The 27,204-nt window shown below is 36.1% G+C and overlaps 1 protein-coding gene, 1 long non-coding RNA gene and 2 other non-coding genes across 4 annotated transcripts; all 4 read right to left on the reverse strand.

Annotated features, from left to right (window-relative positions):
* Positions 1 to 116: 116 nt before the first annotated feature.
* On the reverse strand, positions 117 to 20,908 carry LOC110793711 (actin-related protein 4). Its single transcript, XM_021998614.2, has 20 exons — positions 20,680 to 20,908; positions 19,123 to 19,214; positions 17,987 to 18,163; positions 17,637 to 17,710; positions 16,292 to 16,372; positions 11,079 to 11,139; positions 10,920 to 10,969; positions 10,733 to 10,787; positions 9,735 to 9,812; positions 9,603 to 9,656; positions 9,333 to 9,386; positions 9,194 to 9,254; positions 7,456 to 7,507; positions 6,299 to 6,365; positions 4,967 to 5,029; positions 3,718 to 3,780; positions 2,567 to 2,629; positions 1,516 to 1,580; positions 558 to 626; positions 117 to 449 (listed from the first exon to the last, which is right to left on the reverse strand). The coding sequence occupies exons 1-20, from the start codon at positions 20,690 to 20,692 to the stop codon at positions 404 to 406; spliced, it is 1,338 nt and encodes a 445-aa protein (XP_021854306.1). The 5' UTR covers positions 20,693 to 20,908; the 3' UTR covers positions 117 to 403.
* A 3,243-nt stretch (positions 20,909 to 24,151) lies between these two features.
* On the reverse strand, positions 24,152 to 24,240 carry LOC130462314 (small nucleolar RNA snoR114). The gene has a single exon (XR_008922410.1). It is a non-coding gene; the product is annotated as a small nucleolar RNA snoR114 (small nucleolar RNA).
* TRNAG-GCC (transfer RNA glycine (anticodon GCC)) lies at positions 24,241 to 24,311 on the reverse strand. The gene has a single exon. It is a non-coding gene; the product is annotated as a tRNA-Gly (tRNA).
* A 351-nt stretch (positions 24,312 to 24,662) lies between these two features.
* On the reverse strand, positions 24,663 to 26,952 carry LOC130461211 (uncharacterized). The gene is made up of 3 exons (XR_008921611.1): positions 26,854 to 26,952; positions 26,171 to 26,266; positions 24,663 to 24,942 (listed from the first exon to the last, which is right to left on the reverse strand). It is a non-coding gene; the product is annotated as an uncharacterized lncRNA (long non-coding RNA).
* Between the last annotated feature and the right edge of the window lie 252 nt (positions 26,953 to 27,204).

The raw sequence follows: 27,204 nt of genomic DNA on the forward strand, positions 1-27,204 counted from the left end.
TTGTTTGGCCTATTTCGTCATTCCCTTTACCCATTATTTCATTATTCATCTTTCTTGCCTTAAATTGAGGAAAACCTGGTCGGGCAAATAGGATTGGATCTTCAATGGCAAGTGTCTTGAAGAATGTAGACTGTATAACAACATTAAGCAAGGTCAATCCAATGGACAAATCCTGCAGCATTGCACAAACTTCTCCTGCAGAACAGGATTTCAGACCAAGCAGACATTTCCAGACAAATATATTACCAGTCTTACAGCAACCGTCCAAGTTCATAACAAAAGTTATCAACTACATTTTTGTATGAATTCCTATCATGTTACACGTGACCTAAAAGTTGTCAAGAATAAGTGAACTAGCACTTCCATCTCCATAAATCATCTTGGATGCAAAACAGCTGACTTCTCAAGGACATTTTCTCTGAATATAACTAGCTCCATGTTCTTCATATCTGCACCAAAATACTAGCATAAGATACAGAAGTGTTGTGTATACTTACAAAGTGAACCAAAGAAATGGAAGAGTTGTAGCAGGAAAAGAGGACAAAGAACAGTCTTACTCGGCCTTGGAGAACCACATTTGCTGGAAAGAACCAAGAGATGCCAGTATACTTCCTCCTATCCAAACACTGGAGAATTTTCCCATGAGTTGATATTGTGCATATTCACAAAAATACTTTACAAAAGAAACTAAAAAAAAAATAAAAAAAATCAGGGATATACATGCTTGAGCACGCCTGCGCACTGACAGAAACACAAAGATACTAGCGCGCATGTGGAAATGCATGCAGACAGAGAGACACAATCGCACATAATACACACAAAGAATCAATTTTACCAGCTAAAGGAATGGAGACTTGCAAAACTCCATCAATTTATCACATTCATATATCTACACATTTTTCATGGTTTATATTTCTACATAGATGGGTAAAGCTTAAAACACAGGAAACAAAGGGATTGCTGGAACCGTAGCATACAAGTTACTAGACAGCAATTCCCTTCAAAAAAAAACGTTACTAGACAGCAATTCCATCAAGTTCCATAACATGTCACTGTTATTTCAACAAATTTTTCCCTAGAGTGGAACCTCATTCTTTGCCCATTACCAGCTAATGGTATTGCAGAGACTTTTCCACGCCTATACTTAAATGACACCAAATTCTTCAAGAAACTAGAAAAATCAATGCATAAGGACAAACACAGTTAAATCCATGGATAAATTTATTAACCCAAAAAAGAACCAAATTCCATTAATACAATCCACTGTATGATAATGTAAACATGCTATTAGAACAGTCAGATCATTTCTTATATTTCGATTTTTACAAATTCTTAGGCACACCAAAGGGTATTCTTATGCCCATTGGTGGACCCTCGCATTTTCCCCTCACATTCTCACCAAAGGGTAAAGCTAAAGGTGCAACTTAGATGTTACGTGAGCAGACAGGGAGAGGGCAAAGTATGGAAATGGAGTCAAGATAGAACAACAGAAGATTGATGTACGAATCAACTCACCTAAACCTTCTTTCTGTTGCATTTCCACTAGCCAAAACCTTTACTCTGGCAGCTTGAGGCGACTCCTGCATAATAAGCACTGGTTAATATTTACATTCTTACAGCTGGAAGTCATTTTGACCTTGATGATCTAGTGGCATAAAATTATCTGGAAGTTTTTTCCCTTTAAATATTAATAATATTAGTTTCCTACTGGCTTTGACAAGATACGTCAGAGATGATTTTCATAAAAACCCCTCCAGTTGTAACTCGAACCATATAGGACTAACATATCCCAAGATTATTAACTGACCAGGTTTCTAAACAATCTGATTTGCAAGTTCTTCAGTTTATCCTCAAGTCGGAGGGCGGTTCTTTAGAGTTCTATGTCACCATGTTTCAGTTTTCATGTCCTCTCCATTCTCTCACCCTCTAAGTCATGTTTAAAAAATTCTTTCAAGGACTCAATTGCATCACTGTGCTTTTAGATTGGATCTCTTCTCCAGCTAAATTGTTTGGTTCCTTGCCTAAATTATGAGTTCTGGTTGGTCAAAGGGGCTTCGCTTGCATGTGATTTGGTACAGCGTTATTGACCACAGATTCTTCCTCTCCGCCCCTCTAGTTTGTGGGGTCTATTCATAATGGTGGCCAGCTAGCCTTGACACTCCATGTTTCTTAGCCGCGGCTTTTCATTCTTTATGGCTTCTTAAAGATCTAATTGATTCTTTTTAATGGCGGTTTACTTTGGATTGCCACTATTAAAAGGAGAGGTGACTCAGGTGGATCTTATTAAAGAAGATTATGCAAGCACTGCCTTACAGCCTTAGTGCCTTGTGGCCTCAGAATCAACATCAATTTTGTTGTATTGTAGTACTTTTGTTCCTTAAGTGTGTTTTTCTTTTTCTTATAGTTGCGATAGTTGTAAAAGCCTCAATTGATCTAAGTTACTGGTTGAATCGGATGGTTCAGAGGTGACCTGATACAATCCCCATAGCTACCTCCCACCCCACCTCTCTCCCAAAAAGGAAACAAGAACATGTTGGGAGAAAGAAACGTTAATAGGATATTGTACCTCTAGAAGATCTTTCTCAAGACGTTCTTTCAGTTGCTGCATAGATGCTGTACCTCCAGAAAGCTGCAATGATTTATAAAACAAATAAAAGAAAGCAATATTTGAGTACACCACTTGCTGATTCACGCAAAAATAGCAGTCATGGATAAAACAAAGCCATATCCTTGTTCCCAAAGAGATAGGGTTAGCTGCAGAATGTGATAATCGTGTTAACATTTTGCTATTTACTCCTCATAAAAACAAGAGAAGTAACATTGTGTAAAAAGTTCCAGTGCACCATATGGCTGTGAGTGCAAAGAACGATAACAATTGGCAGCCCTATTTCGGTCCAGGTTCAGTAAAAAGGTTCCCATATTTTATGCATGACCCCCCTGATACTTCAGGCTGGATTGGGGGGAAGCAAAGCAGCCGGCTGTCAAATTCACCCAACTCTGACGGGCCAGGACATCTTTTTGTGGTGGCAGCCCAGTCAGGGGTCTATTAAACACCTATACTGCAGAGCAGCCCTACCCAGTGTTCTAACAAATAGCGCCTGCCTGAGAGGGAATGTCCCTTTAGGCTTTTGCAATTATTTTGTAATTTTAAAATTGCAACCTCTTCTCATGTACAAAAACAATTGAAATTACAGCAGAGTCAAAGAAACCAACTCAAAAGCTGACACTGTTGCTTTCTCACATATTGGCGGACTGACTTCACCTGGTAAACCACACGCGGTTAATTGAAATTTAGATGAGGATCCGATACTCAAAGGATTGATGAGGAAATGGGGAAGTTAGGCCATCTACACAACTGGATAAGAGCAACATAAACACTCAAGTATCACATTATCTAAAAACAGCTATGATGATACCACATCATGATAACAACACTCTGTATTCCTAGTTCATACCAAAAAAAGTTAAAAAAATAAACATATATATAGAATACTACAGAAATTATATTTGTGTTTCAAGCAACTTTAGCAGACTGGGTACATGACGAGAAAATGTTTCAAACAGACGCAAATTCCTTGTCAAACTACAGACTCGCAGCGGATGCATTTTTCTGCGAGACAGGTAACACCCTGCTTATTTAATAGTCTACTAAAGAGTGGAAGCCCATTTGCAAATAATATAAATACAAAAAAAGGAAGTTTATAAATTGAAAATTACCAATATGCTACTGAAAAGTTCTCTTCGGATGTCAACGTCACACTTATTTATGCTTTCAATAACCTGCATCGGATATTAAAGTCGTGAATACATTTACAAAGAATAAAACGCTAAGTCACACTAAATTCCCCAGGAATTCGAAGATATTCCACCCCATCCCCATCAAAAAAGAGAAAAAGGAATAAAACTAATTGAATAAACATAAGGATTACAACACTTCTAAGTTTTAAAGCTACAAGTAGCCTACAACAATCAATTTAGAATATCAGCATTTTCACCATATCATTGATAGAGACAAATATCAATGGCCGAAATACGCAATTCTTTTCCAGTTTCATATTCTGAATTTCAAATGACCAAAGCCAATTCTAAATTTTAAACATTGTGCAATTTCACCCTTTAGCCTATATTAGTAGTTTAGTACATAGACAGATACACACGATTGATTACAGCGGCGATGTGGTAAGAACATCAAGCTAAATTTGGAGAAATGGCATTACTTGTGCAACAATAAGATAGCAAAATTTTAAATTTGATTCAATTTAAGAGTATCAATTATGCCTATAAAAGCCTAATTATATGATAAGAACATATTTTCAAAAGAATATAATAGAAAGAAATATGAAATTTGTGTCCAATGCAAGCTACTTCATCCGTCCCTATTTAAAGTTCCCACTCCTCCTAGGCACGTGTATTTAGGAGAGCATTTGTGTGGAATTTTGTACCTTTTTGTATTGAAGGTGAACAGAAAAAGAAGATAGTGGCATTAGTTTAATGTTTTTTATTATGCGATGCGAGAAAGTGGGGTTTTGTTGATTAAAAGTGTGTAAAAAAATAATTTAGTGGGTTGAGTTAATGTTCTTTATTATGTGAATCCAACTCAAATGAGAATTAGGAAATTAAAATAGGGACAAATATCTTAGAATATGGGAACTTTAAGGGGGGACGGAGGGATTATTAATTAAGGTTTTTTTAACCTTAACTAGGAAAAGTCTTTTTAATTGTACATATTTATAGGTGGCCAGAGCAGTAATCAATGAACTAATGGGAAAATTTGATTCACACTGAACAAAAGGTGAGTGAAGGATGAAGAAATGCATATTTAGGTCCAGGGAAACAATATTCGAGTTTCCATTGACAAATGAAGAATATTTATTTTCTATTACCAGAAAGAGAAGAACAATGAAAAAAAAAAATTCTAAAAAAAGAAAAGAAATTACCAATTGAAAAAGCAAATCAAAGAAATTACCATTTGAGGTAGGCCACGGGCTGAAGCAGCAGTCTCAAAATAATTATCCATGCCTTGAATTGTCTGCAGGTCAATAGACACAAAACACATGGAATGGAAATTGCCACTAAGTAGTTAAAAAAAGTTGAATACGAATTATATGGAAACATGTAAGAGAAGTAAGGGTAGTTGAAATTTCACAAACATCAAGCAGAGACCACACCATAGCAACAGCTGGTTGAAGAAATTTGTTAATGGCAATTGAGTGGAAGGATTGCTTGGCGATTTTAAATAAGGAAGATATGACAATTAAAAGGAAATTAGTGGCTGTTGAGCAAGTAGAGAGTCTCTATGTTCTTATGGCAGAACTTCTTCACGGCCTTTTTGTTCTTTTCTGGTGGAAAGTTGTGACTAAAAAATAAGAGAGGATATTGCAGTCAAACTAAACACGCCACTCACAACCTTACTAACAAACACATCAGTTCTTACTATCTCCAGGAACAATATTCACAAACTTGACTGAAAACAAGGGAACTCGGTTTTAATTTTGAGTTATATCCCCATTTCTATGTTAGATAGTTTGTAAACTAAGAGCACAGTGTTACATGTAGTGAATACTTTCCTGCAACGATCAAACTTTACATAGCTCCAAAACAGGCTTAGAAAAGGGGATTAGGGATGGCCACTGAAAATGAAACGCTGATCATCTTTTAGTACAAGAGGACAAGAGAAAGCATGACCATAACTATTAATGTGAAAGAAATTAAGAAAGAAAACTCTAATTCTATGTTTGCTTCTAGTAAAGAATTCTACTCCCTCCCTCCCGTCATCTCAACATGTTAGTTTGCAAACTGCAAAGCTGGACTATACTGATGAAATTTGACCATTAAATCTTCAGAATTTAAGTTTTTGCTCAAATTCAGCCATCTGTGAAGCACATAAATATGGTGATATCCTCCCTTTCTCATACACACAGAGAGATCTGTTTTCACTCTCTTTGGAAGTCAGCACAACAGGTGTGTTGTGGTCAGTTGGTCGGTGGTGCATGTGGTAATCAAGCTTACTGCATCATTCTCCATGTCTCCTGCTGTCGATCTTTTTTTGCCCCCCTGGCTGGACATTCTCCAAATCGGATAAAGATTTTGTAAACCAAGCATACATAGAGAGCCAAGGCCTTTCATTTCCTTTCTCTTTCTTGTAGCCCCCTCACCAAACAGCCCATAAGACCGGTAACGGAACAAAATTGTGTCCTCAAATGACAACAAATGAACACTTGACAACACAGAACCGCACATTCGATAGGAGCTCAAGTTCCAGGAAAGCATCAACATGATCAAAACCAAGAAAACTTACCCGAACCAATGGTGGGTTGAATAAAACATCAGGAGTCTTGAACCTGTCTGATCCAATTTCAATGGTCCTGCAATGTTTTCGCTAATAAGCATCCATGACCGTCATTGATATAAATTTACTGTATACAGTCAAGGAAAGTAGGAATACACTGGTTTAAATAAATTACATACTAAACTCAGTTGCAGCATACTGGGCATTCCACTTAACTTGGAGTAATGCAGTAACCCATATTTTCTCTGAATCACATGAGCCACAATGACTCAGGTTCAAGAGGAAAACTGGAAACCGCCCAACCACTTCCCCACCAATGTATATAAAGGCTTAACGCGCACGAAGGGCATTGGGTTTTCTGCGCCTCATTGAAGTGAGACGCACTTAATAAAAGTAAGTTTCTTTGCTGCGCCTAAAGTGCGCTTCATCTGCGCCTCATTGAAGTGAGACGCACTTAATAAAAGTAAATTTCTTTGCTGCGCCTAAAGTGTGCTTCATCATATCGCTTTGCCTAGACCAAAGAAAGCGCAAGACCCTTTCACCTTGCACCTCAGCCCCTAGGCGCACTTTTTGAACATTTTTCCCCACTAGAGCAATATTTTTAATACCAACTTCCGAAGCCTCGGTCCTTGTTTCGGCCGGCACACCAACCTCCCATGATAAGAAGTTCAAAAGTTCTAGATCTTATTTACAGCCGCAAATAGAATCTTGAATAGTGTGAGATAGTAAACAGAAACGCGAGACAAGCACGATTGTAGCAAAATAATTAATACTCCCAAAGAAAAATAGACCTTTCAACTATTCAATCTCCTTAAAGTTTTGAGATAACAAGTTCAAAATAGGTCTCCGGCGCCGCCAAGAAGAAAACTCAAACAACTAAATGGCCGATTATAGATTTCATACCCCACTAAAGCAGCAATCTCCAATTACACTTGTAATTATTTATAAGCTATACTTCCTCTGTCTATAGAAGGTTCAATATTCTTGAAAATCAGGTTTTAAACTTATTATATTCAGATGAAACTCGTCAGTATATTTTTGTAGCTCATACAAATACATAATGAAAAATAATCACACAGTGAACAAAAAAGTTTATGCAGAAGGTAATCTCCAACAAGAAATAAATGATGAACGAGATGATTCCTTAATAGTTGCTAAAAACTTACTGTCCATCAGGAAGCTCATATGGCGTCATAGGAATATTCGAGTATGAACTTTCTGTAACAACAACAACAACAACAAAGTCAGAGCTTAATCTCAAAGAACTCTGAAAAAAAGAGAAACCAAATTTTGTAGTCTTTAGAATCGCAGCAAACTAAATTCGAAGTTCCAAGACAACACTAAAAGTTCTGCAGTACAGAGATTTAGACAATCACCACAAGAGTTTAAGAAAAAAGAAAAATATCCAACTCTAAAACCAAAAAATTCAGAAGTAGAAGATCATCATGCAGTTGAGGGTAAACAATCAATGAACTACAATAAGTATACTTTCTGTCCCTAAAATATAGGCCACAGTTGAAGTAGTATTTCAGGAATTAAGTTATAAATCTATTTTGTGCTAAAATTTTGAATGTTTGGAATCCTTATCCATGGATATCATAAAGGTAATACAGAAAATTATAAAATAAATTAAGAAACTTAAAATGGCCTATCATTTTGGGATGACCCAAAAAAGAAAGGTGGCCCTTTATTATTCAGGGATGAAGAGGGTTAATATGTAACCAACAATGGAGCTCTAAAACATCTATAGAAAAAATACTTAATAGTTAATACCCTATACCTTAATAAGTTTCTTTCTAAATTATGCACAAATATATCATTGCATTGGTATTCAAAACTGACTAGTATTGTTAAATTGTAATATTCAAGTGACAAGAAATGCTGCATTGATATTTCATACAAACAGAAATTTATGGAACATTAAAGTTGGTTCAAGTTGAAACAAGAGACGAGGGAAATAACAGTCAAGGCGAATATTAGCAAGTGACAAAGATAATTGGTATGTAATTGGCACCGGCTAACGAACGACCATTTTCAGGTACCCACTGATAATCAAATTATAGATACATCGAAAAATCTTCACTACATCAAAGTTATTTGAAAAAACTATGCAAGAACTCGGTGAGCATATTATAATATACCTCTTGTACAAGAGATGACAGTTACAGAGTAGTTATCTTTAAAATTAAAATCCTGCGTGGAATCACCCAATGTTAATAAGACAGTCCATCTCAAACTATCGAGGATACGACACGGGTAATTAAGGTGAAATGAAGAGTCCAAGTAACATACTAATCACCATAAATCCAAACAGATGACCAGCATGACCATCAATCTTATATTGTATACCTCTCGTATTGAGAAAACTAATAGGAAGGAAGGAATGGAAGAAACAATCAAGAGATAGTCCTTTGAAACTAACAAAAAAATGGAACAAATGCAGTGTTTAGGGCTTTAGAATATAGCCACAGGCTGCAGTAATGCAAGTATACAACATTTTAAAAACAAATGACAGGAACTCCAAATTCAGAGAAAACACTATCTAGTAAAGCATAGAAGACTGCTTAGGAGTTAGGACCAATATCAATCAGCCATTGAATGCTCAGGATAGACAGAAGCAGCAGAGTAGGCACTAGATAGGGTACCAAAAGAGAGCCGCACATGAAAAAATGACCGGTTCATTCCTACGTTCTGTGTAAGCTAATATTGTCTTCATGCAAAACATGATAAAGAAAAGCATGCTGATCTAGGACAAATAATTAAAATTTCATAGAAGAAGAAAGCCAACAAAATCATAACAAATTAACAAAACTAGAAATAATCTGTATCACAGTCTCAATTTTCCGAACAAAAGACTCAACGAAAAAATAGAGAAACAGAAAGGGAAGAGAAAGAAACACAAACCATCATAAGGTGTATCAGGTGCTCGACACACACACTCTTTGATGTCACTGGCAATAACCCTCTGTGAAACAAAAGATTCTTAACATCATTCGAATAAATGAAATCAAGATTTTTAAAAAAAAGAGCAACACTAACATACCTGACAGTAGAGCCTGTAACTTTCTGTCGTATTAGGAAAATCAAGATCAACAGTCTGCACGGTTCCAAGACGAAGAGGAAGTAAACAGGAAAAAAAGGAAAAGAAAAAAAATATATATACTTCGTATTACCTTGTTTAACTAACATGCAGACACGAGCATAATTTACAGACAAAGACATAGCAATAGAATACATCAAGTCAAAAAATGCAGTTTTCCAACAACAGGGACATATACTCAGTATACTTCTGATCATAGGCATTGAAAGATACCTGAAATTCTCCAGGACGTATCTCCTTTCTTTTAAAAGAATACCTAGGCTTGATCTGTAAATTGGATACAAAAATCATATGAGAAATTTTCAAATCATAGAAAAGCTACAGAAGTCACTCCTCGAATCTTACACTGATGCCTTTGCTCTCCAAGCTTTTAGTCAAGCAATCGGTAAGAAAATCTCCTCCAATTGGTGAAGACAAGACAGCCTACAATGAGATTAATGATAAGATATTATGGCAACGGAGAACAAATGGAAAAGTTTATACTCAGTTACACCAACAAAAACCAAGCTTCAGTTCTTATCCCAACAAAAAATTATTTAGAACTGTAGACAAAAAAATTGAAACTTGTAAACTCCCAAGGAGGTCAAGTTTCCATTTCGGAGACTCCAAAACTTGGGGCACACCCCTTCCTTGGATGACCAACAAGTTCTCCTCTAGAATCTTTTTAAGTCTAATAAAAAGTTACTTAATAAATAAAGTCGCCACAGGGACTAGGGATATCAATGGGGCGGGGCGGGGCGGGGCGGGGTGGGGCGGATGCAAATATAGGGTCCTCCATCTCCATCCCACCTAAAATTTTCATCTCCATCCCCGCCCCGTCACCCATAGCGGATACTAAACTCACTGCCATCCCCGTCCCAACGGGTACAATACTAAAACCATCCCCTCCCCACCACCAACTTGGGTTTCCATACACACCTAATACCCACTTTACCCGCCCATAGATCCACCTCTTATTATCAAGTTATAATTATAATACTGCAAAAGATAATCACAAAAGACAACAAATAAAATGATCTAATGTTTTCTTGTCGATGTACTGATATTATTTTCACAAAGCCATTACGTGAATTAAGAGTATAAAGTAAACTATAATACATGGAGTATGTTTAGAACTAAAAGAATTTTAATGTGGGTGGGGCGGATACGCCTTAAAATCCATATCTGCCCCCACCACCCATGGCGAGTACAATTTTGTCCCCATCACCCACTAAACCTTCACCCATCCCCATCTAATTGGAAGTGAAATGCTTAAACCCATATTTGAAAGCATGTGGAAGTTCTTACTACCATACTCAACAGACAAGGAAAACAATTATGCTTGAACAAATAACAAGGTTTACCTTTTGAAGCACATAACCATCATGCACCGGGGCAACAGTGGTTGAACCTCCCCCGCTGAAAAGATTTGCAGTCAGTGGTTATAAACTGTACTACAATTTGAACAAAAGCAATATAGCAAGGTACCTTCCTTCTTTACAAAACCACTGGAGAGACAACTAAACTTCAAATGTAGTTGCAAACCCCTACCTGTCAACTACTAGAGAGGTTGCTCGCCCTGATGCAAATGAGGTAAGAACCTGGCAATGAAGATAAATCAGTATATCAAACAAGATTAGAACCCATAAAAAGTTGGCAGATTCTAAACAATACATCAGTATTCAGGTGTATAAAGAAAAAGAGGCATACTGCATTCTTGGCCAAAAATAAAGCTGGAACTTTGTATTTTTCAAACATCAGCTCTGCCGCCCTGTTAAATGCATCCCTCGTTAGAATTTGACACTTCTGGACAAAACATAATTCATACAAATGCATATGCCGTGTTTTATATTGGAGGATGAGTTTGTTCCATAAAAGCTCCAAGTCAAAAGACAAAACATCATGCTTATTACAAGCATTCTTAATCTCTCAAGCACAAAGAGGAGACCTATTGCACTCATAAAGAACGTAGACAGAAATCAAATATGGATCCTGTCAATCTGCAATACTGTCAATGGTAAGGCCAAGGGAAGTTATATATACACAACTTTACCCTAGCATAAACGGAGACAGGGAGACCCTTCTCTAAAAACCCACAAAATAACATTTATGAAAGAGATATACAGACTTAAAAGCGAATGAAAAATGAAGGAAATCTTCTAATCGAATCATATAAAAATCCATAATACTAGAAATAATAGTAACATTTTATGACAAAAAAAGTGGTAGTTGTTAAAATAATTTGGTAGCAGTTGCAGCGACGACAATGATGATAGTATCAGCAGTTGTTATGGTATATCCATTTTAGACTAAAATGGTTATGGAAAAGCTTCAAAAACAGTCTTCGGGAGCACGATACTCTTTTCACAAGGAAAATCTTACCCTTTAACATATGCATATGCATATTATGCAATCGTGAAACGGTAGATCATCTATTTATAAATTGCCAAAAAGCTATGGGAAAATGGAATCTTCCCCTAGTTAAACAGTGGTTGGTTGTGAGGTTTTATTCACCAACCTAGATGATGCATTATCCAAATTCAAAAGCCACAAGGACACTTTGAGAAAATTTATATTTATTATCCGAAGCTTATAGGAGGAGCGGAATAGTTACAGAACCTTCCATAAAGCGCTTTATGCGTTCAATGAAAGAACACAGAACTTTCAATTTTGACAGTTTGGTTAGTGATAACTCAACAGTGGCAAGCGTCACTGTTCAGGACAACTGCAGCAACCTCATCAACTCACACACTTCTAACCTAGGAAACACTAAAGCTTTTGCAGCTGATCCCTCACAAAAAGAAAAAAAAGGCTTTCTCAGCTGAAGCAACGGCTCTCCATAAAGGCATTATTTTTGCCATAAAAGAGAATAAAATTGAGGGAAACAACCTTCTGGTATCAATCCAGTCCAAGGCTCTTGGCGGACTCCGTAGAGAATTTATCATAATATTTCTGCCGTCCGCTCTCTTCTCAACAACGCATAGCTTTTAAAAAGATAAAGGTCCTCCAATAGTCAATTTTTTCGTTTTATAATTGTCAAGTTTCTAGTAGTAGGGGAAAGAAAGAGTGATTTTAAGCTGACACTAAATTAATTGCTAAGGGTAAAGTTGAAGAATTGGTGGGAAGCATCATAGATCTTGTTCCTCTATTTTATTTTTCATAACCTGAGCATCATAATCATGAAATAAATGCATGGCTGTTCCATTATTGGAAGATGGCTCAACTCCCCAACCACAAAAACTATATCACAACATAGAGAACTAGCATTCATGCAATTGCAATCCTTTGATATGATGCAGCAGCTAGAGCCTGCGATTTAAAGTCTTTGAAGGAGGAAGGTAATTTGGCGCTCAGGGGGACAAAGGTAAATACTTTCTCCTTACTACAGGGAGGATGCTCTTGCTTGGAATGTTAAGAATTTGATTTTAAAATATAAAAAAAGTACTCCCTCGGTCCCTTTTTGTTCTTTATGTATTCGTTTTGGGTGTCCCATTTTGTTCTTTACATTGAGAATCTTTCCTTTTATATTATCACATAAATGCCTATATATTCTGTCAAAAATTGTGCCCAAAGATTATTTTAACCAATTAAATTCATTGGGGCATTTACTCTCTCACTTTTCCATTGGGGGCACTAAATCTATCACATTTTCCCAATGTCAGGTTTTAGATAAAAGTGAAAACATTATAAATAAACGTAATTTGCATTGTTTAAATAAATAATTAAATAGAAGGAATCTCAATCCACATTAATTAGACGTTAAATCGCGTGCATATAAACGTAAAGAACAAAAAGGTGCGGAGAGAGTAGTATAAAACAATTCAAAAACAAAAGATATTTTGGGATTTGGTATATCACTTAACTGACAGTTGAAACGCTTGGGTTAGGGTGAATAAGTTGCTACAATTTCAAATCAGACAGCCAACAAATGAAGATCCATAAGCAATTAAACTACCAATCCTAAAGAGATGATTTTGTGCATACGGTGTTCAAAGACAAGGCATTATTGTTGTCATTTTACCAAGGACTAGAAATCCTCCGCCTGAATACCAAGAACAGATTACGTAATTACGTTGTGCTAAGGATGCAAAAAGTTGAAGAAGGGTGTATTCTGAATTCAGTGGCTACGCAATTATTGTAACACAGAGAAATATGGAATGTAGACATTAGAAAACCCTTGTCTTGGATGTTGAGAAAGGCGTGGGATGCTAGAAAATTCTTTGGCAATAATGCCTATAAGCCTTTAGTGCAGAATGACAAAAGTCAAAATCAAGACAAGCTATTGTGAGTTGTTCTATGATTGTGCAGCATCATAAGCTAGGTTCATTGGCTGGTGCCCCATGAAGGAGACTCAAAAGCAAAGATATAATCAGGAAATTGCGAGGTGGGTGCATACTGTCGTGAACAAGTACATGAAGATACTGATCTTTTATATTTAGTCTATCCTTTTTGCTGCTGTTAAGCAACAAGACTTCAAATGGCTAGGTAAAAGTCGTATAACAAAAGAGCTGTTATCTAGGGTGAGATATTTGCATGGCTAATTTGACAGGAGAAATGGAAGGACTCTGCTAAATAAAATTTAATGGTGGTTACCGTTCACAATCGCATTCGTTATGTTTCGATGACAATAGGTTAGAGAGAAATGGAAGATTTTCAATGAGAGCAAAGTCTGATGATTTTTGCGAGGAAAATTATCTTTGCTATTTATTATAGGATTGTAAAACACCAGAAACTAGGTTTGTAACTTCACTGAAATTTGATAGGTGGGCTAGATCATATCACAGTATAGCTTGCATTCAGAGTAAATATCCATGTCAAACACATTTCTAATTGAACTTCCTAACTCAGGGAAGCTACAAAAGCCAGACTGTAGAGGTGGGCTTTTCAAAGGTGAGGGATCTGGTAGCATAGCAGCTTACATGTTTGAATGAGAATTCTTTTTGGTGGTATATAATTGCCACTCCCTCTGTCTCACATTAGTTTACACGCTTTCCTTTTCTGTCCATCCTAAATTAGTTACGGACTTCCATTTTATGTAAAGACATTTATTCATAAAGAAAGGCAGAAAAAAGAATAACTTCATCCATATTGAAAAGTATCTGAACGGTGTTCCACTCTCATCCTCTCAACCTAGGTAGCACTGATATTGATACGGGTACGGGGACGGAAAACGGAAAAACCAAAATTTCTAAAAACGGATACGGCTTGGATTCGGCAAAAAAAATTAAATAATAATATTACCTTAAATTTTTAATAGATATAAAATCTCCACCAAATGTTTGTAGAAAAATATACAATGACGTGTTACACACGCTGTATAAGTGGACAAGTAAAAGAATAGTCCTAAAATATCATGGAGAATAGTAAAGATTCCCTCCAAAAGTAAAAGAATACTCCCTCCGTATTTATTTAAGGGATACACTTGCCTTTTCTGGCCGTATTTATTTAAGAGATACACTTGCCATTTTTAATAACTTATCAACCCCACCATCTAATTAAATAACACATCTAATTTACCCTATGACCCACCATCCTATTAAACAAATAATTTCATAAACCCACCCCACCTCCCACCCACCAAAATGACATGGTCCCCACTTGTTTGATTATTAAAATATCTATCCAACCCCACTTGATTTATTATTTTATTTCATTCAATTCTTCTTCTTAATACCCGTGCCCGACCAAGTGTATCTCTTAAATAATTACGGAGGGAGTATTATAAAGACAAAAGGGTAAAACAATAATTTTCTAATTACAATTCAATTATAAGAAAAAGTAAAAAAAAAAACAGCCTTTATAAATTAGAATATAGTTGTTTTCTCGTAAAAGACAAAAAGGCAAAAAGATATTTTCCCCTCATCCTCTTCACCTTCCTCTTTCTCCCTCCTCCATTTTCACGCACACCTGCACGTCTGCAACTGGCCGCGAAGAAAGGTGGAAGCTTCAATAAGTCATGGAACACCTTGCCGCGAACAAAGGTGGAAGCTTTCATAAGTTTCCGGCCACCACACAGCCACCGGCCCACCACATCAGAAACTTCTCCCGACTCCATAGAATTGGTCGCTTCTCAACGCCGACTCCGATCCCTAACCATTCATCCTCCTTTATATAAGTTTACAGCTTGAATTTTTAGATTTAATGTTACAAACCCTAGATCTGAGAAAAAGAGAGGAAGAAGAGGGAAGGGTACGTTTTAAAGCTTTAAACCGTCCCCAAAACGTCCCTCTCAACCTCCCTAATCGTCCCTTACTGAACCTGACGTCCCCGCCATTCAAGAGTCGTCCAGGGGACGTTTTTTCGACATATCCGTCCCGTACCCGTACCGGTACGGGAAACGGCACTCCGGGGAAGTACCCGTGCTTCCTAGCTCTCAACCGAACAAGAAGAATAAAAAAAGTAACGCTCTAATCCTCATTCTTCTCTTCCACTAAAATTCCCTCAAACACAGTAGTAATGTATTCTCTCTTTAGGAGTGAAAAGAGCAACCAACTTTCTTCCAATTATATAATAAGTTTACAAGAACATACAATTACTAGCAGCTAGCGGTGAACTGAAGTAGAGGAATGGCTGTTAAATTCCAAGAAATTTATTTAGAAGTAATGCACTTCGACCAATATAATGGACAAAAAGGGGGCAACACTTTACCAATCAAGCAAACATATAATTCATGAAAAGGAGGGGGGGGCATTGTCAGTCGGCAGAAACTTTGCATGCATTAGAGTATTATCTATGGCAGAGGTCAGAATTTCAGTTTTCAGCAGGTTATGTAAGAGACCCGTCCGTTTATACATACTTTTTAAAAATCTTTCTCCATTTTCATTGACTTTTGAATCTCCAAAAGTCCAAATAAGTCATCCTTATAATCAGACCACCATTATATTGATCTCGATATAAGGAAATCATACATATCCCAAGCTCACCTTTCTCTTTGCTGTTGATTATTAAGAGATGGCTCTGCAAGTAGCATAGGATGCTCCTTCGGGTCAATCAGTAGACATTCCCTACAAGTGATACAATAAATCACAATGTGCTTTGTATAATACAAATAAATCAGGCAAGGATCAGACTATAGAATAAGCTTCAATAAAAGACAAAGGTCAAGAGTATAAACTAAAACTGCTAATTTTCATTCTAATCTTAACTAAAGAGTTACATGAGGTTATAACTTAATTTATATACGATAACATATATAAAAACTCAAGCATATTAACACAGGAAGTGACATCCAAATCAATCAAACAGCTTCTAAAACACTATGGCAAGTAACTTACAAAATTCAGAATTATAGGATATTAATAAAATAGGAAACAAAGACTCAGGAAACTAGATAACATTCTAATGTTACGGGGGGAAAAACTTCCACTTCCATAAACTCATTCAATCCTCTTTTTCTTTTGATCTCATTCAAACCTGAACCTCAGTTCACATGAGGCTAGATCCACGTTGTTCCCTACAGGATACGTAGAAACATGTAACAAGGCTCTATGTAAAATATTCACTAATTATAGATGAAGAGATGATTTTTGCTCGAATAAGAATGCCCTAAGAGGTCCTTAAGCTTCCCAAGGTCCGCATCAATAGTGATCTGCTGACTCAGCACCTCTTCCTCTAATCAATGGAAGAAAAGCTACTGCCAAGGGAAATTAGGGACTTCCCAATCTCCTGAATTCCTTAATAAAGGATCACTAACCAATAAATTTCTGAACTTCATAATGTCCTTCGAGTAGCAATAATACCGTCGAAACCTAGAATGATCACCACTTGCGGAAAATTTTACCTAGAGTCCTAGACACTTTTCAATAATGAGATTCACCAAGACTATCAAGGTCTGATTTATTCATACAAGAGAGAAGGCTATATATTTGAAAATCTTGGACCACGATAAATTTTGACTTGAGCGTCGTCCATGAAGAGATGCATAAAACTGACATAGATTCTGTGACTGGTAACTCTCCTTCTTTAACCTCAAACTATACTCTATTGTCACACTCCCTGTTGTTCTTTAAACTCTTATTTTCCTCTATATTCATTCTCTTGTTATCTGTCGTCCCTCTTTCACCCCGTGTTCTGCCTTTCAATCTGACTCTCCTCTATCTACTTGCTCCAGATCATTTAATATTAAACATTAACCTAGAAAATACAATACTGAACATTGTTGCATACACAATACTACATTCCCAAATAACTTTTACCATCACTATAATCAACATAAGTATAATTTACTATCTTTCACAGTAGAAAAATATGCAAAAAAATTGTAATCACCTGAAAGCATGGTCCCATATGCAGTCAACTATATCCCAGTCCGCAATCACTCCGTCTTTAAAGGGTGATAATACCTGATAGAGTAGAATACAAGAGACGATAAGATGGAAATTTCAAGAACTGTATGGTGCAGTTTTGAATACCACTACGTTGACCACAGTTTACTTCAGCTAAGTTAGAAGTTATTTTGTACTCCGTAACAAGAAGTTAAAAGCAACAGATCGATGTTATTTTTCAATATTTATCACTAGTTAAGTCTGCCCTCAATTTTATCCTCCAGAAAATCACAACATTACCAGTAAGAAACCAAAGAGGGGACCTATAAGGGAAGAATTACGTCAGAAACTTGCCTCCATATTATCACGACGAAATCCCAAGGATTGCGATCCAACATAGAATTTGCGTTTGCTTTTTTCTTTCTCTGATTCAAAGGTCTTCACAGTACTGTTTGGATCAGGAGCAGAACCCAGGTTCTTTTCAGGATTATCAGGAACATCAACATCCATTTGATCAACTGCTCCAACCACCTTGATAACAACAATGACAAGAAAAATGATAAACTTAGGTATCTCAGCCACTACAATTGTACAACAAAGAGAAACTAAGAAGCATAACAAAAGACGTCAACATCAGTGCATGACCAAAACAAACAGTACCCATCAGTGCATAACTCCTGATTAGAAGGACAAATAAATGACCAAGTTTCATCATGCACCAGAGAGAAGGTAAATCCTGTACAATAATTGCAAAGAAGCCCCCAAAGCAATTAGGCTTTCTGAAGTGTGAATGGAAACCTCTGAGGTGCTAATGGAATTATGAACCCTTGTACAGTTCATACGTTCTAATAGGGGAAATGATAACTGAAAAGACTCACAAACATGCAGATGAGGGATCCTATTTTCAGAGCTTACCACAGGGCATAAGCACTGTTAAATAAAATATTCTTAGCCTATTTGGAAACGAGTACTATTACCATGGTAATCCCAAATCACAAGAGGACTTAGGAGGGTCAATAAAATCCTACAGTATTCACCATCATGGAAGTCCTATAGCAGCTTTAGGAGTAGTTGCATCAGTGACAAGGAAATCCAGGCATGAGGAATCGTTCCAACAAAAATCATGCAAGAGCCAATTGCTGTCCAAAGGGCCTAGTATCAAGCTCAAAAGATTTCACAATGGAAAGGCAAAGAAGAAGCTAACATCACAACCGACGTTTTTCTAAAACCAATCTCGGCATTCTCCAAGAGAGCTCTATTTCTTTGGCAACAACATCCTAAATAATAAACTTATCACTTCATAAGGATAAAAATATCATGTAACACTCCCTAAATCCAGACAAGCTATCAAAGCAGCATGGAGAGAACAAAGTGCAGCAAGGCAAAGCTAGAAGAGAAACGGTAAAATTAAAAATAACCTTAACATTAAACAACAAACAAGGGAGCAAGAAGCACTCGGAACAGACTCAAGAGGGCAATGAAGCACTTACAGAAGGAAAGACAGCCTTGGGAGCATCTTCACCTGCATAGCCTGCCTTGCAGGTGTGACACCCCATATCTACTACAATTGCTGACACTTCATCTGCAGCAATAATATCATAAAAGTAAATAAAAAAGGATCAAACTACATATCATTGAACAAAACAAACTTTGATAGCACAATCCACAAAAAAGTTGGAACTTTGGCAATCCACAAAAAGGAAGAAATATGGCAATCATGAACAATATTTCTGTTATGATAATAACTTAAAAACGTAACTCAACTGTTTGAAAATTCTCCATCAGTTTTGGGGTGAGGTATGCATAATAGGATGTACACTCCAAAAAGATTAGTCAAGTAGGAACAAGTCAGTTCAACATCTGTTCTTTGATGTACTATCGCTGCTGATATGTGGGGGAGAATTTTAAGTTTTATGGGAATCAGAAGACAAGCTGAAGAGTTTGACTCGGAGCTGGAAATTTCCGTTAGAATGAGCAGGAAGGTCAGACCCAAGGCAAAGTTGTATGTAATGTGCTTCGCTGAAACAATCTACCAGGTGTGGCTGGATAGGAATACTAAACCTGTAGAGAGTTGAAAAACTACTTGTGATGTAGTAATTCTTTGCTAGCAGCCTGTTGTTTTTTCTTTTGTACTTTTGAGTTTTGAGGTTTTGGTTGTGCTGCTTACTTGTCATAATTTTGACAAGACTATCTGGTTACTAGTAATATTTATTAATTGCAAAAAAGAAAAGGAAATGTAGATGGGGAAGTCCACGGAAATGTTAACTAACAAAATTGAATTTTATATTAGGGTGATGCTCTAAAGTAGTTGTACAAGCAGTACAGCAATAACACAACTGAGTTTTTACAATAAACCGGAAACTTGAATTTATGTTTATTAATAACAATGCCATCAACAAAATTCCTTTTGTGACTAACACCTTAAAATACTACTTTCTTGTAAAAATTATTGAAGTGACACCGGCAAATTCATGGCAGTTAAAAGTTCAATAAGAATCGCTTCATTAAAATACTACTTTCTTGTAAAAATTATCGAAGTGGCACCGGCAAGTTCATGGCGGTTAAAAGCTCAATAAGAATCGCTTCCTTAAGATAAAATTATTGGATGTTCTAAAATTCCTGTACAGCTTACACACAAAAAAAATCAAAATTTCATGTAAATTAGCAACATATCACAAACTAAAGTAATCCGTGCAACAGTGAGGCAATGAAATTGCAAAATACAGTAAATGTGGTTAAAATATACATACTATCCACTAAAAATTTGATCTTTCAACCAAATGAAAAGAACAACCTAAACTTTTAGCAAAAGTAATTAAGCCATCAACAATCTGCCTCTACAATGCAGTAAAAAATGTACAATCACAATTCTGAACTCCTAATTTATCCGCTAAAAGTAAAGTATAAAATCATAAACCCTAAAACCCTAAAAACATAGAAAAATCGGGAACAAGAAAAGAATTGAATGAATGGGAGTTGAATCGAAGTGAATTTAGGGAGGAACATAGAGGGAAGAGAGAGAAAAAAGTGTGGAATTAAGAACTTACCGCCACCGTACATGGTTGCGCCTTCCTTCTCGACGACTGTGTAATTGGTGGTCTTCTACGTTTGGGTTTGGGAGGGAAGCGGTGGATGTTTGAGTAAAACTGTGATTTTTTTTTTTTTTTTTTTGTTTTTGGTGAAGAAAGGGCCGGCCGCCGGGCCAGCCCGTCAACATCTCATAAAAAGAAAACCGAATACTCAGGGAAGGAGAAAAAACAAGGTAACAAGTGCATTGGGGTGTATGATGTATCTGATAGTATATCCTGATATCCTTAATCAGGGAGAAATCCTTCGCAAAGAAATACGATGGAAAATTGGAAATGGAAAATCTATTAATTTTTGGGTAGATAATTGAATAATCCATCATAATTTTCTTTCACATCTAAATCTGAATATTAACACCGTCAATAGTGAACTACTTGTATCCAATTTTATTCTTCCCAATCGAGAATTGGACCGTCTAAAATTATTATCTATTGTTCCTCATCACTTAGCAATGAAAATTTTGAGTATCCCAATTCCGTCGACTAATTTAGAGGATACCCCTATTTGGGGAGCCACTTCTTCGGAGGAATTCTCTGTGCTACTTGGCTAACACATGGTTTGGATAAGCTTTCTCATAAGTGGCATTATAACTGGATCTGAAAATTAGACATTCCACCCAAAATAGTTATTTTCCTATGGCAAATCTGCCATAATAGCATTCCAGCCCGGGATACTCTTCATAAACGGAATATCCTTCCTTTTGATGTGTGTCCACTTTGTGACACTTATATTGAAACAACAAATCATTTGTTTATGCAATGCCCATCTTCAAAACTTATGTGGGGACTCCCGTAACTAAACATTGGTTGGATTATTCAATACCACTCACGACCTTCTTGAAACTCTAAAGCTTCTAAGGAAATACCCCGCTTCCTTATGTAAGTTCACCTTTCTTATATGGTCACTCTTGAAAGAGAGGAATGATTGCATTTTTAATAATGCATCTTTCAACCCTTTTAGAATTTTTTATAAAGTTAACTCTGCTTACCATGAATGGCAATCTAGACAGCAAATTGACCATCACCAGCTTAAGGGTACTCCATTCAGTTCACACACCTCCACTGCTCCTTATCTATCGTCTCCTCCTATCAGGGTTCGCTGGTACCCCCCCCCCCTTCCAACGGGCACCTTCAAACTCAATTTTGATGGCTCTAGTAAATCTTCATCAGCAGCAGCATGGATTATCATCCACGACAGTACAAGAATTTCTATCTCCGCTTGTACTTTTAACCTTGGTCACACTCAGGCATTCATGGTTGAAGCTATTGCTCTTCACAAAGGACTTCAAGAAGCTCGAAGACTCAACATTGGTCATATTCTGATTGAGGGAGAAGATCTTCTCCTCATTAATGCAGTCAAAGAATTATGGACGACACCTTGGAAAATTCGCAACATCATTACTAATATCAAGCACCTTTTCAGCATTTTTGACACTTGGAAAATCAAGCACGTTTTCAGAGAAGCAAACTCGGCAGCAGATTGGATTGCAAATGTTGGACATCTATTTAGTGGAAATATATTACGTACATGCAAGGTTATCAAAATCATGATTCTACTTTGAATTGGTAAGGGCTCTTAAAATCGAATCGTAGAATCGTAAGATTCTACGAACAATTGTAATTAAGATTTTATTCTCAAAATTCATTTAAAGTGCTTATATTATAGGTGAAAAATATAATAATTGAAATATATAGTTGTTTAATAGCTAATTAAGAAATAATTGACAATATTTATCTATTAATAAATTTCTCAACATGATTTGAATTCACGGGTTTTTCGTTAGTCAAGAAAAAAAAGTAGAATCGTGTAGAAATCGAATCGTAGGCCATATATGAATCATAGAATCGTAAGATTCTACGATTTGAATTGCGATTTTAATAACCATGCGTACATGGATGTCTCTTCTCTCATGGTCCCTGCTCTCAATAAAAAAAATTCTCTTCCAAAGACTACACCCATGCTCACATCATCTTTTGTCACAATAATTATCCACTCATTATCGAATATTACAATAAAGGATTGACGTACACCCACACGTACACTTGCATTGTATTATAAGAAAATCAACTCATGTTTATAAAACTTTGTTTGGCCAAAGCGTAACTCCTAAATAGTACGGAGGGAACATCATTTTAAAAATGATTGCTCCAAATTCCCCACCTCTCAAAAAAGGTAAAAAAACGTATTGTAGCTTACTTGTATATCCAATCATTTTATAAATATAAAATATAAAATGGAGAAGTCATGTTTATTTTAACGTTTTAAAATCATGATTTCGTTCTTATATTAAGTAAAATTGTTACATAAAACAAGTAGTTAGGGTTTTAATCGGGGACTCATCCGACTGTCAAACTTGGGTATGCGGATTGGTGTTACATAATAAAATACTCTAAAATAAATTATACTTTTGTGATCTTTCTCCCTAACAAAAACATGTAGCATTGTAGGTTAATGGTAAAAAGAGGTAAGTACGTAAAAAAATGATCGTAACATTTAAGATATTACAATATGGAGAAATATATCATCAATCAATATGGAGTTGAGTGGTTAATTAAGAAATTAAGATAAAATTATATAATTAAGGAGTGATTTTAGGAATATAGTCAAGTATGTTAGATTTGATTGAAAATTTAATTATATAAGTAATGCTTCTTTGTTAATTGAATGTTGTGATATGTCTTAGGAAAAAATCTAATGGACGAAATTCAGTCGAGTGAAATCAATGGTCCAAAATGCCTAATGCGTGAGATTGCTTGGATGACCTTTTGCTTAATTCTCATTTTCACCACTTTGCTTTAATAATATAGATTTATCTCCGAAATTTCACGTCCACTTATGTTGGGACTATATGTGTTCAAGCTTTATAATGTCACTCATGTCAGGAGCTCCCCATATGTGTATAGCTTTATGTATGATTGTATGAAATGTGGTTGCATATGCTTTAATTTTGTGGGTTTTCGTTTAGTTATCCTTGTACATGCTTGTAGGAAAGTTGTAGACTTCGAGAGTTCAAGTCCCTTCCAGTGGTATAGTACTGTTATTGTGGAAGGTAATGTCATTCTCATGTGAAAAAAGAGATAACAAAATGTTGTACTCTTCCGTAAGATCGAAGAATTACTCCTAGCAAGTGGATTAAAATTGCGCACCATAGAGGACGAGAGGTTGATTAAAGTTGGAAGTTCACATAAACAACAATCAAATATCTCTACATTTTCTAAATTATGTTAATTTAGAATATACATTATTAAATGTACCTATTCTAAATTTATTATGGATTATTTAGGCATGATGTAATCGGTGTTGATGGAAAAAAAAAAAAACATTGGTGTGATTAGCACAAATTGTGCTTGAGTAATATTTTTCTTTTTAAAAAAATTAAATTTAAATAACTAAGATTATCTAAGAAAGGCCACGAGAGAGTTGGAAAAAAAAGAGCTCAGATGCGCTGTTGCTTCGTCCGCATGATCAGACAATAGTGGCGGACCCAACTGCCACAAGAAGCGCAAATATCATCATAGCTATGCACCAGCCGGGAATCGAACCCGGGTCTGTACCGTGGCAGGGTACTATTCTACCACTAGACCACTGGTGCTTCTTGCAATCTAATTCTTAGACAAGAGTATTGTACTAAAGTATTTTAATGAGCTTAGAATATGGGCTTAACCAGCCCACTTCAAACCCACAAGGCCACAAGCATTATAAATTTATGCAAACAATTTTTAAGCATTACTAGTGGGGGGCGCGCGCGATGTAGTTGGGTATTTTAGTTTTGGCGCCAATGATGTTCTAGTGCCTACGAATGTATAGAGTAAGAATTTATTTACTATGCACAAGCACTTAGTTATAACATAAAGTTTGCAACATTAAGGGATTGATATTCCCTAAATAAAACCAAAGCTAGTTTGTTAGTGTATACAAAAATATGGGGGCAACATTCCCTAAGTCATACCGCTCTAAGGTGGTTTGTCACATGATATCCAATTGCTATAATAGGTACAAGCTAGAGCCTTGTTTTTTGCTAGGATGTAGTCATAAAATACACATTTTTATAAAAAAAAACATCAACATAGTCTATTGTACAAACCATAAACAGCCAAGAAAATAATCCATAAGAAATCTTTGGTATCAAATTAAACAATAAAACACCACAACATAAGTCTTTTCTGTGCCGATATCTAAAGCTGGAGAGTTCCTTCCCCAGTTTATGATCCTCCATTTTGATCCTGTAAGTTTTCATAAACACATGAACTAAGGGAAACAAAAAAATTAGATCAAATCAGACCAGAAACAATCAGATAACAACAGCCAAGAACATCAGAACATATCTGACCAAAAACAATCAGACCATATTAGCAAAGAACGCTAATTAATTTTGATTTTCTTATTTTAATTCAGAGAAATAATCACATTGCTAGATAAGATGCGTTATTCTGATTAGAGGAGATAGAAGAGTAGATGCAAGATGCAAGATGCAAGATGCAAGATGCAAGATGCAAGATGCAAATGTTTCAAGTCTTTTTCCTTCTGATTGTCACTAAATGCAAAAACAAAATCTTAAATGACAGAAACCAGGGACAAGAACTCAAAGCAAGGAACACAAGGGTGCTTTGAAGAAGTCATTTCAAAGCTAAGGTTCACTTAAAGTTGATGAGAAAAATAAATACTTCGTATAATCTATCATCCACTACACATGCAGTTCTACCATCTGATGAAAAAAATATCCAACTCCAACATAGAAAGTTTATGCTGCTCCTATTAACAATTCCTTATCACTTAGATGTCCGCCATCCCATTATTCCAGCCTACTCTCCAACTCCATCAGTTTGTGGATCTTTCAATCAGACAAATTTTGAACCTCCAATTAAGTCTCAACACTGTCACCAAAATCCCTATTCGTTTTCAAGCAGCTAGAGTACAATCTAAATACCAACTTGAACCATATATGTCAGTTTTATCCATAAGTGATTTAAAAATGGACAGAATCCCAAATCAACTGCAAAGAGAACAACTCCATTCAATCCGAGCCCTTACTGCTAGCAATAACTCTATCAACCGACACGGCCACACCTCTCATAACATGACAACTTGTAAACTCCCTTATTCTTCAAATCCCATCAGCTTATTATTGATGAGACAGCTTCAAGCTAAGTGCAGATTAATCAACCCGAAGATTAAACTGTCAAACTAAAGTGCTAATCTTACTTTGCAAGGAAAAACAGGATAATATCTAGTGTCAGATTTTTTTAAAAAAACAATTACATCGAATATTGAAATAATTTACTTCTTCAAAATTATGACCACAAGTTAAAATTAACCAAGCACGTAGCAGGATATATGGTTTAAAGAACTATTCAGTATATGTATCTCGCATTGCCATAATAGTAAACAGAGTAAATGGTAAAGATCGAAAGCTTCAACCAAAAGACTTAAAAGAATCAATAAGCAACTAACCTGTCGCCTCCTCCTGGTGTACAAAGTATACCATGAGCGGGCCAGGACATAGCATGGAAGAAGAAAGCCAGCAAGCTGAAGGAACGAAACTTTAAACTGCATTGCATTACCCAATGTTAACAACATTTCTCTTGGATGTCATACAGAAATTAACAGCATATACTTGTTTCTCTTTGGAATGCATGATAGTTATCATAAAGCACAGTTGTTATGGAAAACATTACCAACAAACTCATTTACCTTATCAGTAAAACATTCTATGAGATTTAAGTGGAAAATATATACGTGCATACATTCTTTTCCAGAAATGTTGAACGTTTTCAGAATTGAAGATCAACCCTTGTGATATATGGGACATTAATTAAGTACTGTGTACAAGGTAAAGTGGCCAGTGTCAGGGTTTTAGTTTTTACAGCAACCCACCCCACCCCCACCAAAGAAATTAAGAGATCACACAAAATCAGACTCATCTTAGTTGCAAGAATATTTTACAGTGTTCCACAGCAAACAAGAAGCTTTTAAAATTAAATACAGCATTAAACTTGAGAATGATAAAAACGGGATTCTCTGTAGATGAAGAGTTGCTTTGTCATGCAAAAACAAAATGAGAGACAAACAAAAATGTCCCCATAATATCAAAATAATGATTCATAAGGATGACACGGTCATCTTGCTGAACTTACATGAAACAATGTCAAATATCCCTGCATCAGCCCAAAATCTCTTGTGATCACAATTTCTTAGTGAAAATATATTTTCTTTTCACTTTGAGTTGATTCTGTGAACAGATAATGATCCATAATATAATTATATATTTTATCCTGTTTGGATTGCAAAATCCAACGGAAAATACAATATCCTCAATAGAAAGAAGAGAAATGAGTAAGGATATATTGCTGATTCAAATTAAAAAGATTTAACTCTCATACTCCAAGGGAGTTCTAGAGAATACTATTGCACCATACAACCACCCCTACCCCCCTTTTCTTCCAGAAAGTAATCCACATGAGATGTTCGCGGGTCATATAGAAACC

This window comes from Spinacia oleracea, chromosome 5 (genome assembly GCF_020520425.1).
Source record: "Spinacia oleracea cultivar Varoflay chromosome 5, BTI_SOV_V1, whole genome shotgun sequence".
In the NCBI taxonomy this organism is placed as follows: Eukaryota; Viridiplantae; Streptophyta; class Magnoliopsida; order Caryophyllales; family Amaranthaceae; genus Spinacia; species Spinacia oleracea.

What these genes read in the sequence shown, in the direction of transcription:
- LOC110793711 (XM_021998614.2), bottom strand. An exon ending in ACCTCTCTAGTAGTTGACAG is followed by an intron (nt 10,788 to 10,919) that starts GTAGGGGTTTGC and finishes AAATCTTTTCAG; the next exon opens with CGGGGGAGGTTCAACCACTG. An exon ending in AACTTTTCAGTAGCATATTG is followed by an intron (nt 2,630 to 3,717) that starts GTAATTTTCAAT and finishes AAATCATTGCAG; the next exon opens with CTTTCTGGAGGTACAGCATC.